Genomic DNA, 12,407 nt, shown 5'->3' with positions numbered 1-12,407 from the left:
CATACTCATCTGAGATTAAAATTGAATTTCATATATGAATTTGGTATTTGTCTATTCTTTACTTGATTGAGATATTCACATCTCAGACATAAATATCTTGATTTACATACAAACTATTAATATAGTTTAATAAAGAAAAAAGTCATGCCTTGAATCTTAAACAATTATAAACTAGTGATTATAAACTGGTCTTATTTTTTTGAGACAGGATCTAGCTCTGTTGCCCTGGCTGCAGCATGGTAGTGTGATCATAGCTCACTGAAGCCTCAACCTCCTGGGCTCAAGCCATCCTCCCACCTCAGCTCCCTAAGTAGCTGGGACTACAGGTGTGCACCACCATTCTTGGTCACTTTTCTTTTTTTTTTGTAGACATGGAGTTTCACCATGTTGCCTACGCTCATCTCAAGCTCCTCTGTTCAAGTAATCTGCCCTCTTTGCCCTCTCAAAGTGCTGGGATTCCAGATGTGAGCCACTACGTCTGACCAGGTATTCTTTAAATAGTAGGATTACTACTAAGAAAAATTATCTTTACATTGGGAATGGTGTTTGTTTATATGGTCTTTTTATTCAGATGGGCTAATTACAAAAAAAAGTTCTAAGGTGTATTTTAGTGATCTTTATTTACAAAAAACCTTTATTGTACTTCTGTTATAAAATGGGTAAAAGAATAAAAAGTTACCTATAAAATAATCCCACCACCCAGGAGAAACATTTTTAATAGCTTATTTTAAAGCATTACACTTGATTTTATTTGAATTTAATTAACTAGGAAATAATAAAGAGAACTTTTAAAACAGGCTTGTCCTCTTGGCCCTTTTAAATTCCCTGACCTACTACTGTCATTTCAAAAATTATGCTTACACTTCATGAGAAGTCCAAAATCATGCTATTATTTTAGACTGCATCGTATTTACCCTGGAGTTTTTGTCTTTTTTCTTGTTCATCAGTACAAAATGCCATCATATCGTCAATAGCATGACACAATAAACTCTCAATCAAATTCACACAATACGAGTACTAGCAACTACTCTTTCCTTGATAACAGACTTCAGAAAGTTCTTTGAAATTTTGTTGTAAAATATGCCAATTGCTTGTTGCTGTCATTCTGGAATTTTCTTTTTTAATCCAAATCTTGAGTTAGAACTGGGCATGGTAGGAGACATCTATAGTCCCAGCTACGTAGGAGGCTTCGACAGAAGGATCCCTTGAGCCCATCAGTTCAACACTAGCCTGGGCAATACAGCAAGATCTCAACCAAAAAAAAAAAAAAAAATTGTAAGTCTCCACATATTTTAGTCTTATATTTTGTATCACTAAAAAGCAATATATTTGAATAATTTTCCAGAAAAGGAATAGAAAGTGTATCCAAGGACATTTTTCCTTAGCCTTTTTACCAGATTGATGGTTGGCAGGTGACAGAATTCTAGGTTTAAAATAATTTGCTTTGATGTAAAAGTAATTCTTAAGAGTCTTTCTCTGGGGGGAGAAATCCAAGATGGCCGACTAGGAGCAGCACAGGATTGCAGCTCCCAGTGAAAGCACGGAGGCCGCTGCAGGTGATCCCCAGGCAAGCAGGGCTTGGAGTGGACCTCGGCAGTCCTACAGCAGAGGGGCCAGACTATTAGATGGAAAGCTAAGAAACAAAAAGAAAATAACTTCATCATCAACAAACTGCATGTCCACTCAGAGACCCAATCTGAAAGTCAACAACTACAAAGATGACAGGTGGATAAATCCATAAAGATGGGAAGAAACCAGTGCAAAAAGGATGAAAACACCCGAAACCAGAATGCCTCTCTTCCCACAAGGGATCACAACTCCTCACTAGCAAGGGAACAAGGCTGGATGGAGAATGAGTGTGATGAATTGACAGAATCATGCTTCAGAAGGTGGGTAATAAGAAACTTCTGTGGGCTAAAAGAACATGTTCTAACACAATGAAAAGAAACTAAGAACCTTGAAAAAAGATTTGATGAAATGCTAATGAGGATAAACAACTTAGAGAGGAATATAAGTGAATTGATGGAGCTGAAAAACACAACACGAGAACTTCGCGAAGCATGCACAAGCTTCAACAGCCGAATTGACCAAGCAGAAGAAAGGATATCAGAGGTCGAAGATCAACTCAATGAAATAAAATGAGAAGGCAAGACTAGAGAAAAAAGGGTAAAAAGGAATGAACAAAGTCTCCAAGAAATATGGAATTATGTGAAATGACCTTATCTATGTGATAGGTGTACCTGAATGTGACGGAGAGAATCAATCCAAGCTGGAAAATACTCTTCAGGATATTATCCAGGAAAACTTCCCCAACCTAGCAAGTCCGGCCAATATTCAAGTCCAGGAAACACAGAGAACACCACAAAGATATTCCTCAAGAAGAGCAACCCCAAGGCACATAATTGTCAGATTCACCAGGGTTGAAACGAAGGAGAAAATGCTAAGGGCAGCCAGAGAGAAAGGTCAGGTTACCCACAAAGGGAAGCCCATCAGACTCACAGCCGATCTCTCAGCAGAAACCCTACAAGCCAGAAGAGAGTGGGGGCCAATATTCAACATCTCTAAAGAAAAGAACTTTCAACCCTGAATTTCATATCCAGCCAAACTAAGCTTCTTAAGTGAAGGAAAAATAAAATCCTTTGCGAACAAGCAAGTACTCAGAGATTTCACCACCAGGCCTGCTTTATAAGAGCTCCTGAAAGAGGCACTAAACACAGAAGGGAACAACCAGTACCAGCCACTCCAAAAACATACCAAATGGTAAAGAGAATCAACACAAGGAAGAATCTGCATCAACAAACGGGCAAAACAGCCAGCTAGCATCAAGATGGCAGGATCAAATTCACACATAACAATATTAACCCTAAATGTAAATGGGCTAAATGCCCCAATCAAAAGACACAGACTGGCAAATTGGATAAAAAGCCAAAACCCATCAGTGTGCTGTATCCAGGAAACCCATCTCACATGCAAGAATACACAAAGGCTCTAAATAAAGGGATGAAGATTTACCAAGCAAATGGAGAGGGGGAAAAAAAAAAAAAAAAAGGCAGGAGTTGCAATTCTCATCTCTGATAAAATAGACTTTAAAGCAACAAAGATCAAAAGAGACAAAGGAGGACATTACATAATGGTAAAAGGATCAATGCAACAAGAAGAGCTAACAATCCTAAATATATATGCACCCAATACAGGAGCAACCAGATACATAAATCAAGTTCTTAATGACTTTCAAAGAGACTTAAGACTCCCACACAATAATAGCGGGAGACTTTAATGCCCCATTGTCAATATTAGACAGATCAACCAGACAGAAAATTAACAAGGATATCCAGGACTTGAACTCAGACGTGGACCAAGCAAACCTAATAGACATTTATAGAACTCTCCACCCCAAATTCACAGAATATACATTCTTCCAGCACCACATCACACCTACTCTAAAACTGACCACATAATTAGAAGTAAATCACTCCTCAGCAAACGCAAAAGAATGGAAATCACAACAAACAGTCTCTCAGACCACAGTGCAATCAAGTTAGAACTCAAAATTGAGAACCTAACTCAGAACTGCACAGCTTCATGGAAACTGAACTACTGGCTCTTGAATGTTGACTGGATAAACAATGAAATGAAGGCAGAAATAAAGATGTTCTTCGAAACCAATGAGAATGAAGAGACAACATACCAGAATCTCTGGGACACATTTAAAGCAGTGTCTAGAGGAAAATATATAGCCTCACATATGCCCACATGAGTAGCCAAGGAGAGATCTAAAATCGACACCCTGTCATCAAAATTGAAAGAGCTAGAGAAGCAAGATCAAAAAAACTCAAAAGCTAGCAGAAGACAAGAAATAACTAAGATCAGAGCGGAACTGAAGAAGATAGAGACACAAAAAAACCTTCAAAAAAATCAATAAATCCAGGAGCTGGTTTTTCAAAAAGATCAACAAAATAGACCACTAGCCAGATTAATAAGAAAAGAGAGAAGAATCAAATAGATGCAATAAAAAAAACGATAAAGGGGATATCACCACAGATTCCACAGAAATAGAAACCACCAACAGAGATTATTACAAACATCTCTATGCACATAAACCAGTAAACCCGGAAGAAATGGATAAATTCCTGGACACTTGCATCCTCCCAAGCCTAAACCAGGAAGAAGCCAAAACCCTGAATAGGCCAATAACAAGGTCTGAAATTAAGCCAGCAATTAAGAACCTACCACCGAAAAAAAGCCCAGGTCCAGATGGGTTCGCAGCTGAATTCTACCAGACATACGAAGAAGAGCTGGTACTGTTCCTTCTGAAACTATTCCAAACAATACAAAAAGAGGGAATCCTTCCCAAATCATTTTATGAGACCAACATCATCCTGATACCAAAACCTGGCAGAGACTCAACAAGAAAAAAAAAAAACTTCAGGCCAATATCCATAATGAACACAGATGCAAAAATCTTCAATAAAATACTGGCAAACCAATTGCGACAGCACATCAAAAAGCTTATCCACCATGATCAAGTAGGCTTCATCCCGGGGATGCAAGGCTGGTTCAACATACACAAGTCTATAAATGTAATTCACCACATAAACAGAACCAAAGACAAAAACCACATGATTATCTCAATTGATGCAGAGAAGGCCTTTGAATAAATTCAACAGCCTTTTATGCTAAGAACCCTCAGTAAACTAGGTATTGATGGAACGTATCTCAAAATAATAAAAGCTATTTATGACAAACCAACAGCCAATATCATACTGAATGGGTAAAAACTGGAAGCATTCCCTTTGAAATCTGGCACAAGACAAGGATGCCCTCTATCACCACTCCTATTCAATATAGTATTGGAAGTTCTAGCCAGAGCAATCAGGCGAGAAAAAGAAATAAAGGGTATTCAAATAGGAAAGAAGGAAGTCAAAATGTCTCTATTTGCAGATGACATGATCGTATATCTAGAAGACTCCCTCGTCTCAACCCAAAATCTCCTGAAACTGATAAGCAACTTCAGCAAAGTCTCAGGATACAAAATCAATGTGCAAAAATCACAAGCATTCCTATACATCAGTAACAGACTTAAAGAGAGCCACATCAAGAACAAATTGCTATTCACAATTGCAACAAAGAGAATAAAATACTTGGGAATAGAACTAACAAAGGATGTAAAGGACCTCTTCAAGGAGAACTACAAACCACTGCTCAACGAAATAAGAGAGGACATAAACAGATGGAGAAATATTCCATGTTCATGGTTAGGAAGAATCAATATTGTTAAAATGGCCATACTGCCCAAAGTAATTTACAGATTCAACGCTATCCCCATTAAGCTACCAATGACCTTCTTCACAGAAGTGGAAAAAAACACCTTAAACTTCACATGGAATCAAAAGAGAGCCCGCATTGCCAAGTGTTTTCTAAGCAAAAAAAACAAAGTGGGAGCCATTACACTACTGGACTTCAAACTATACTACAAGGCTACAGTAATCAAAGCAGCATGGTAATGGTACCAAAACAGAGATATACACCAATGGAACAGAACAGAGGCCTCAGCAGCAACACCGCACATCTACAACCATCTGATCTTTGACAAACCTGACAAAAACATGCAATGGGGAAAGGAGTCCCTGTTTAATAAATGGTGTTGGGAAAACTGGCTAGCCATGTGCAGAAAGCAGAAACTGGACCCCTTCCTGACACCTAACACTAAAATTAACTACAGATGGATTAAAGACTTAAACATAAGACGTAATGCCATAAAAACCCGAGAAGAAAATCTAGGCAAAACCATTCAGGACATAGGCATAGGCAAGGACTTCATGACCAAAACACCAAAAGCACTGGCAACAAAAGCCCAAACAGACAAATGGGACCTAATCAAACTCCACAGCTTCTGCATGGCAAAAGAAACAGTCATTAGAGTGAATTGACAACCAACAGAATGGGAAAAAAATTTTGCAATCTACCCATCTGACAAAGGGCTGATATTCAGAATCTACAAAGAACTAAAACAGATTTACAAGAAAAAAACAAACAAGCCCATTCAAAAGTGGGCAAAGGACATGCACAGATACTTTACAAAAGAAGACATACATGAGACCAACAAACATGAAAAAATGCTCATCATCGCTGGTCATTAGAGACATGCAAATCAAAACTACATCGAGATACCACGTCACGCCAGTTAAAATGGTGATCATTAAAAAATCTAGAGACAACAGATGCTGGAGAGGATGTGAAGAAATAGGAACAGTTTTACACTGTTGGTGGGAGTGTAAATTAGTTTAACCCTTGTGGAAGACAGTGTGGCGATTCCTCAAGGACCTAGACATAGAAATTTCATTTGACCCAGCAATCCCATTACTGGGTATATATCCAAAGGATTATAAATCGTTCTACTATAAGGACACACGCACACGATGTTCACTGCAGCACTGTTTACAACAGCAAAGAACTGGAACCAACTCAAATGCCCATCAATGATAGACTGGACAGGAAAAATGTGGCACATATATACCATGGAATACTATGTAGCCATCAAAAACGATGGGTTTATGTCCTTTGTAGGGACACGGATGAAGCTGAAAACCATCATTCTCAGCAAACTGACACAAGAACAGAAAATCAAACACCGCATGTTCTCACTCATAGGTGGGTGCTGAACCATGAGAACACATGGACACAGGGAGGGGAGCATCACACACTGGGGTCTGCAGGGGGGGAAACTGGAGGGACAGTGGGGGGTGGGGAGTTGGGGAGAGCGAGCATGGGGAGAAATGCCAGATATAGGTGATGGGGAGGAAGGCAGCACATCACACTGCCATGTTGTACCTATGCAACAATCTTGCATTTCTTCACATGTACCCCAAAACCTAAAATGCAATAAAAAAAATAGTCTTTCTCTTTCTTTTCCTCCTCCCCTCCTCCTCTTTTTCATTCATTCCTTCAGTTTTTGAGATGGAGTTTCACTCTTGTTTCCCAGACTGGAGTGCAGTGAGTGGTGTGATCTTGGCTCCCTGCAACCTCCGCTTCCCTGGTTCAAGCGATTCTCCTGCCTCAGCCTCCTGGGTAGCTGAGATAACACGTGCACACTACCATGCCCAGCTAATTTTTATTTTTGTATTTGCAGTAGAGATGAGTTTCACTATGTTTGTCAGGCTGGTCTCAAACTCCTGACCTCAGGTGATCTACCTGCCTCAGCCTCCCAAAGTGCTGAGATTACAGGGGTGAGCCACCATACCCAGCCAAGACACTTTCTTGAATTTAAAAAACAATTTTCTTCCTAACATTTGCATAAGATAAATAATGTATATTTTGTCCATTTTTAAAAATAATTTTCCTCATATTTCCAACATCTGATCTACCCACTTCATATGTTATCAAATTAGATCTTTGGCAATGTCTAGTCTATTCTTTAGTCCTTGATAGAATATTTACTTTAGCAATCATATATATCTTGAATTCCAAGGACTTTCTTGGTCTCTGATTACAGTTTCACAGCAGCTTTCTATGGTTGGTGAATCCACTGCCCTGTGTAACCTCTGAGGATACTGGGAACTTACCCTTCTGCTTCCTACGTTATTTATGTTTGAAGATCAGCTGTTCTATTTCTTCATGCTGGTCCTTCTTATCTGTCATTTGCTTGATTTTCCTCAAATCTCTGGATTTCTTTTCATATTGATACAGAAAAAAAATCTCATTTTTTCAGTGGTTTTCTAAAGAGTCTCCTCTGAGAGGCCTGTTAGTAGTGATCTCAGCTGAGTCTATTCCCTGAACAAGCTGACTCTGAATTTCAGAGATTCTCTGGGGTATCACTGGAAGGAGCTCACACCTGCAGCAGGACTCTGTCACCTACTGAGTGGTTCCTTTGTTACACAAACGGCTCACGAACTAAAACTAATGTATTTAAGAATTATGTAAACATACCTGTTAAAATTTATGTTGCCTAGCTAAACAAGAAAAACTGCACCTGCACTTTGGGAAACAAGACTTTACAGTTTTCACATCCCCAAACTGATCAAGCAAGGTAGCTTAGAGACAGGAAAATAAAATATGAGGTAATTTTAAATAGTCTCTTCTAAATTTCCATTTCTAAATCTCAATTTTCTAAAGGTTATGAATTTTAATTTTACTTTAAAAAAAACAAAAGTAGTCATACACATCTGTTCAGAGATAAGTATGCCAGATAAGAACTTATTTTCACTGTATTACTTACTATAGTAGTACGTATTGGTAAGAGAATTACAGTTAAGACTCCAAGGGTGAGGTAGGCAAGGAAAATAATATAATCAATAGCTGAAAATAAGTCTAAAAGCAAAATCTACATAAAAAATAAAGTACCACAGCACTCCATGTATTCCCCTCAATCATACAACTTTCTACTAAATTGTTAGTTCACAGAATCAGATTCTATAAATAATCAAGAATTTTTCCTTTGAAAGACTTGTATCACTACAAAAATTTTGATGTCACTAAAGGAAACTGACAAAATTACCCAGTCTCAGCTATTTCGTCATAAATATATACATTACATGGAGGTCCTTTTAACTAATGGCTAGATAAAACATTTTTCTTCAGACAGGATGAGACAGCTGAAGTGGAACTCATTTTTTTTGTATGCAGATATAACATTTTAAGCCAAAGGTCATTTTTTAGTGTTCTGCCCAAATGTACCCTTTATGGAGAGTTTTAGTCTTAAATATTCAGCAATATCTCACTACTATAATTATGTGACAGACTCACTTTAAGTTGCGAGGCACTGGTAGAAATTCAGTTTCTAAGGCAAATCATCAAGCTAGTATTTTAAACAAAAAAACGCCTTGGTATTTGCAAAAAATACATTTTTTTGGGGGGCAAATACACTTGAAATTTGTCTACTTTATTTACACAAACTTCAAAGAAAGATATTTAAGTCTATGTGCCATAAAGTTTAAAGTCTTAACATTAATTTGCAGCCACTCAGGGAACACTGGAGCTGCAAGCACAGTTTGCCAATTATTTTTTGAGAGAGAGAGATATATATATGCATGCATGCACAAGTCAAAGATATTTTGACTTATAGACACTGCTAAAAGTGATTTCGTACATTAATTTAGGTATTTGCAATTTTGTTCCTTTGTTCCTCTACATAACATTGACATCTATTTTTCTTTTTTAAAAATTATTCTACCTGGAATTTAAAACTCTGAGGCTTTGGAGTTGGCTGATATAATTAACCTACATTTGTATGTGTTCTGTTTGCTTAAGACAGAGGTAGAAGCAAATTGGTGGTATTCACATTTAAAAAGTTTAACAAACTAAGATTCAGAAATCTGTATGGAAAACACACCACATATGCTGTAGCAGAGGAGGAAAAGTAAAGCTGCAAAACACTTTTTAGTGTTCATTAAATCAAAGAATACCTCATTGCCTATCATGCTGTATGCTCGGCCCTCTGCACATCATAGACACCTAAGTGCCTAATTTTTCCAAGCACTCATACCACAGGGATATGTGACAAAGGTGCTGAACATCAAGCAGGATGCTTGCTGCTATTCAACAACCTTGGAAATAGGCTTAATCAAAGAGTTTGCTAGTAGTCCTAGTTAAATAAAACAAGATTCTTGGGTTACCAATGGATTGTGATTTTTTTTTTTATTAGGCCTGAAGTCTTATTATCTAACAAATACACTGGAAGCTACTACAACATCATTTAGAAAGAACAAAAATAAAATACTATTTACATTTTGGCTACATGTTAAATGAAATAATCTTTTATTCTAGGTATACTAATATGCAAACTACTCTATAACGTGCTCTATTGCCAGGCGTGGTGGCTCACGCCTGTAATGCCAGCACTCTGGGAGGCCGAGGCAGGTGGATCACCTGAGGTTGGGAATTCAAGATCAGCCTGACCAACATGGTGAAACCCCGTCTTTAAAAAAAAAAAAAGCTCTATTGAGTCTAGATTCCCAATGATCAAATTTATTGATACATATTTGGACACACTAAAAACACAATGTAACCTCTTCTTGTAGTCTTTATGCTTCTAGGTTAAAAAGTTTACTTTAAAACTTCCTAAGCTGACACTTCTCCCTACTTACGGTTAACTGTTAACATCACATAATCCATTTGATAAAAAATTCTGGCATATTTTGACTTAAATAATTTTTTTGCTCTCTTATTAACTATTAGAACTCCACCTAAGCATGTACCAATAGTCATATTTTCACAGTTCCTGAAATATAAAACTGATGAAATAAGTTGTACAAATTATAACAAAATATTTATAAATGTACAATTTACTGTTGTTAACACTGAGAAAATTAGGCTTCAAAGTCCTGGTCATTTTAAGACACAGAAATGCACTCAGTAAACCAGTGGGTACCAACATATTACTGTAATTTCAAGTCTCCTAATCTGTCTTCGGTAAACTCTTAAAAGTAGCTTGTCTATTTATTGATGGAGCATTTTCTTGGTTGAGTTGAACTATGCAAGTGAGGAATGTTTATAGCAGCCGCTTTATAAACAAAGCCAGTTTATCGACAAGGTAAGGCAGAAAATGATGAATAGCTCTTTTGATAATGACTGGCATTTTAAACTCTGTTCATTAGACACTCTAAGTAATAAAACCAGTATCTGGCAAAGTTGTTAACAAAATCTCCACTTTGGCAATTAATAAGTGTCAGAAAGTATGGGAGGGGGTGTTATGTGACACAAGTTACCTACTTCTCCATTTCCATAATTATGATTTATGAGAAAGGTCTGGCTCTCTGAATATGACTGAGTTCTTGCATGGTAGCAAGAAGCAATCATTTGTAGAAAACACTATTGCTGGACAGAATTTCGATACAGGAAGGTAACGTGGAATTAGACTAAGGGAAAAGGGCAGAAGTTAGGGGAAAAAAGACTAAAGAATTATGCAAATCTAAAAGTGCCAAACATTTATACACAAATAAGCTGTATTAGCCAGGACATGTATTCCTGCAACAATATCATAAATGTCTGATACACAAGACATAAAACTGCTACTCAAAGTGTGGTCCATGAACATATTCTGACCTGCAAATTGTTTACTAACCTATAATAAAATAAGGAGCTGGTACCAAACATGGAAATCAATTACATCACTAAGCACATTGCTTATTTTAGTGGACATTTTTTTCCATAGTATTTTTTCCTTTCTGATGAAGGAAGGAGTGTACTGATTGACATTCTGGCACAAGCTCCTTATCTTGAGGGCTTGTAACAAACGTTAATGGAAAGGCTACTCTAAGTAGCACTGGCATAAAGCACAATGACTAATGGAATAAACCACATGTAGAATGCTATATACATGACACCCTTTTACTTACTCCAAATTTATTAAGTTCTGAAATTCATAGTCTTGATTATTCTTTAACTCTGCAACATTTAAAGTGTATCTGTCACATAGATGATGTGCTGTATTAGATAATGCTATCAGGCTTCATATATACAAACACCTATAGGCAGTTATATGTTTATATACTAGTATGTTCTGAATGTAGATTAAAGTTTGGTACAGTTAAATCTAACAAGGACCTCATGTAAATTATGTAATAAATTTTGGGTATTTTCATCAGTCTTTTCCAGCAACTCCAAAATCTTTATGTGATACTTACTGATGATTTTTGTATCATTCCTTGAGGGACTCTGATCAAGCAATAATTCAGGCACATTCACCATGTGGAAAATAAATGTTCTGAAAAATCAATACATAGCTGATGAACACATGAATCAATCAAGATAAGTGAAAAGTAAAAAGGTTCTAGAAGATGTGTTCTGTACTAATTAAACATGTAAGTTCAAATAAAATACCTTTCCTCTTCCATGAGAAAATTTGTTGCAGCACTTCTTTCTAAAAGCAAGTTTATAACAAAAGCTGCTTTTCACAGCTACACATTTCAGAGGAGAATGAAAAGAATTAGTAGCTGATTTTTGAGATTTTTAATATCCAAAGGGCAGCCAAATATGTAATATTTAGACTAGCATAATAGAGTTAACATACAATATTTTAAAAAATCTTTTCTTTCCTTTTTTTTTTTTTTTTTTTTTAGACAGAGTCTCACACTGTCCCAGAGGCTGGACTGCAGTGGCACGATCTCGGCTCACTGCAACCTCCACCTCCCCGGTTCAACAAATTCCCCTGCCTCAGCCTCCCGAGTAGCTGGGATTACAGGTACATACCACCACCATGCCTGGTTAATTTTCTTTGTATTTTTATTAAAGATGAGGTTTCACCATGTTGGCCAGACTGGTCTCGAACTACTGATCTTGGGCAATCCGCCTACCACAGCCTCCCAAAGTGCTGGGATTACAGGCCATCCGACTACCACAGCCTCCCAAAGTGCTGAGATTACAGGCCACGCACCTGGCCTTCCTTTCCTTTTTTTTTTTTTTTTTTTTTT

At 37.3% G+C, this 12,407-nt stretch overlaps 1 protein-coding gene across 13 annotated transcripts in view; it reads right to left on the bottom strand.

Annotated features, from left to right (window-relative positions):
- ANKRD12 (ankyrin repeat domain 12) overlaps window positions 1-12,407 on the bottom strand; it is a 156,671-nt gene that overhangs the window by 37,409 nt on the left and 106,855 nt on the right. The window contains exon 2 of one of the 13 annotated variants that reach the window (XM_032293376.1): window positions 11,622-11,701. The exons of the other annotated variants lie outside the window; for them this stretch is intronic. Within the exon in view, the coding sequence (XP_032149267.1) occupies window positions 11,622-11,685 (64 nt within the window). The 5' untranslated portion in view covers window positions 11,686-11,701. The remainder of the gene's footprint in view (window positions 1-11,621; window positions 11,702-12,407) is intronic. 13 annotated transcript variants of the gene reach the window in all.

The sequence above is a fragment of the Sapajus apella genome, unplaced genomic scaffold, assembly GCF_009761245.1.
Source record: "Sapajus apella isolate SASKATOON/1434 unplaced genomic scaffold, GSC_monkey_1.0 scaffold29, whole genome shotgun sequence".
Classification (NCBI taxonomy): Eukaryota; Metazoa; Chordata; class Mammalia; order Primates; family Cebidae; genus Sapajus; species Sapajus apella.
Note: the sequence above shows the minus strand (reverse complement) of the source record. Positions and strands in the feature narration are given on the sequence as shown.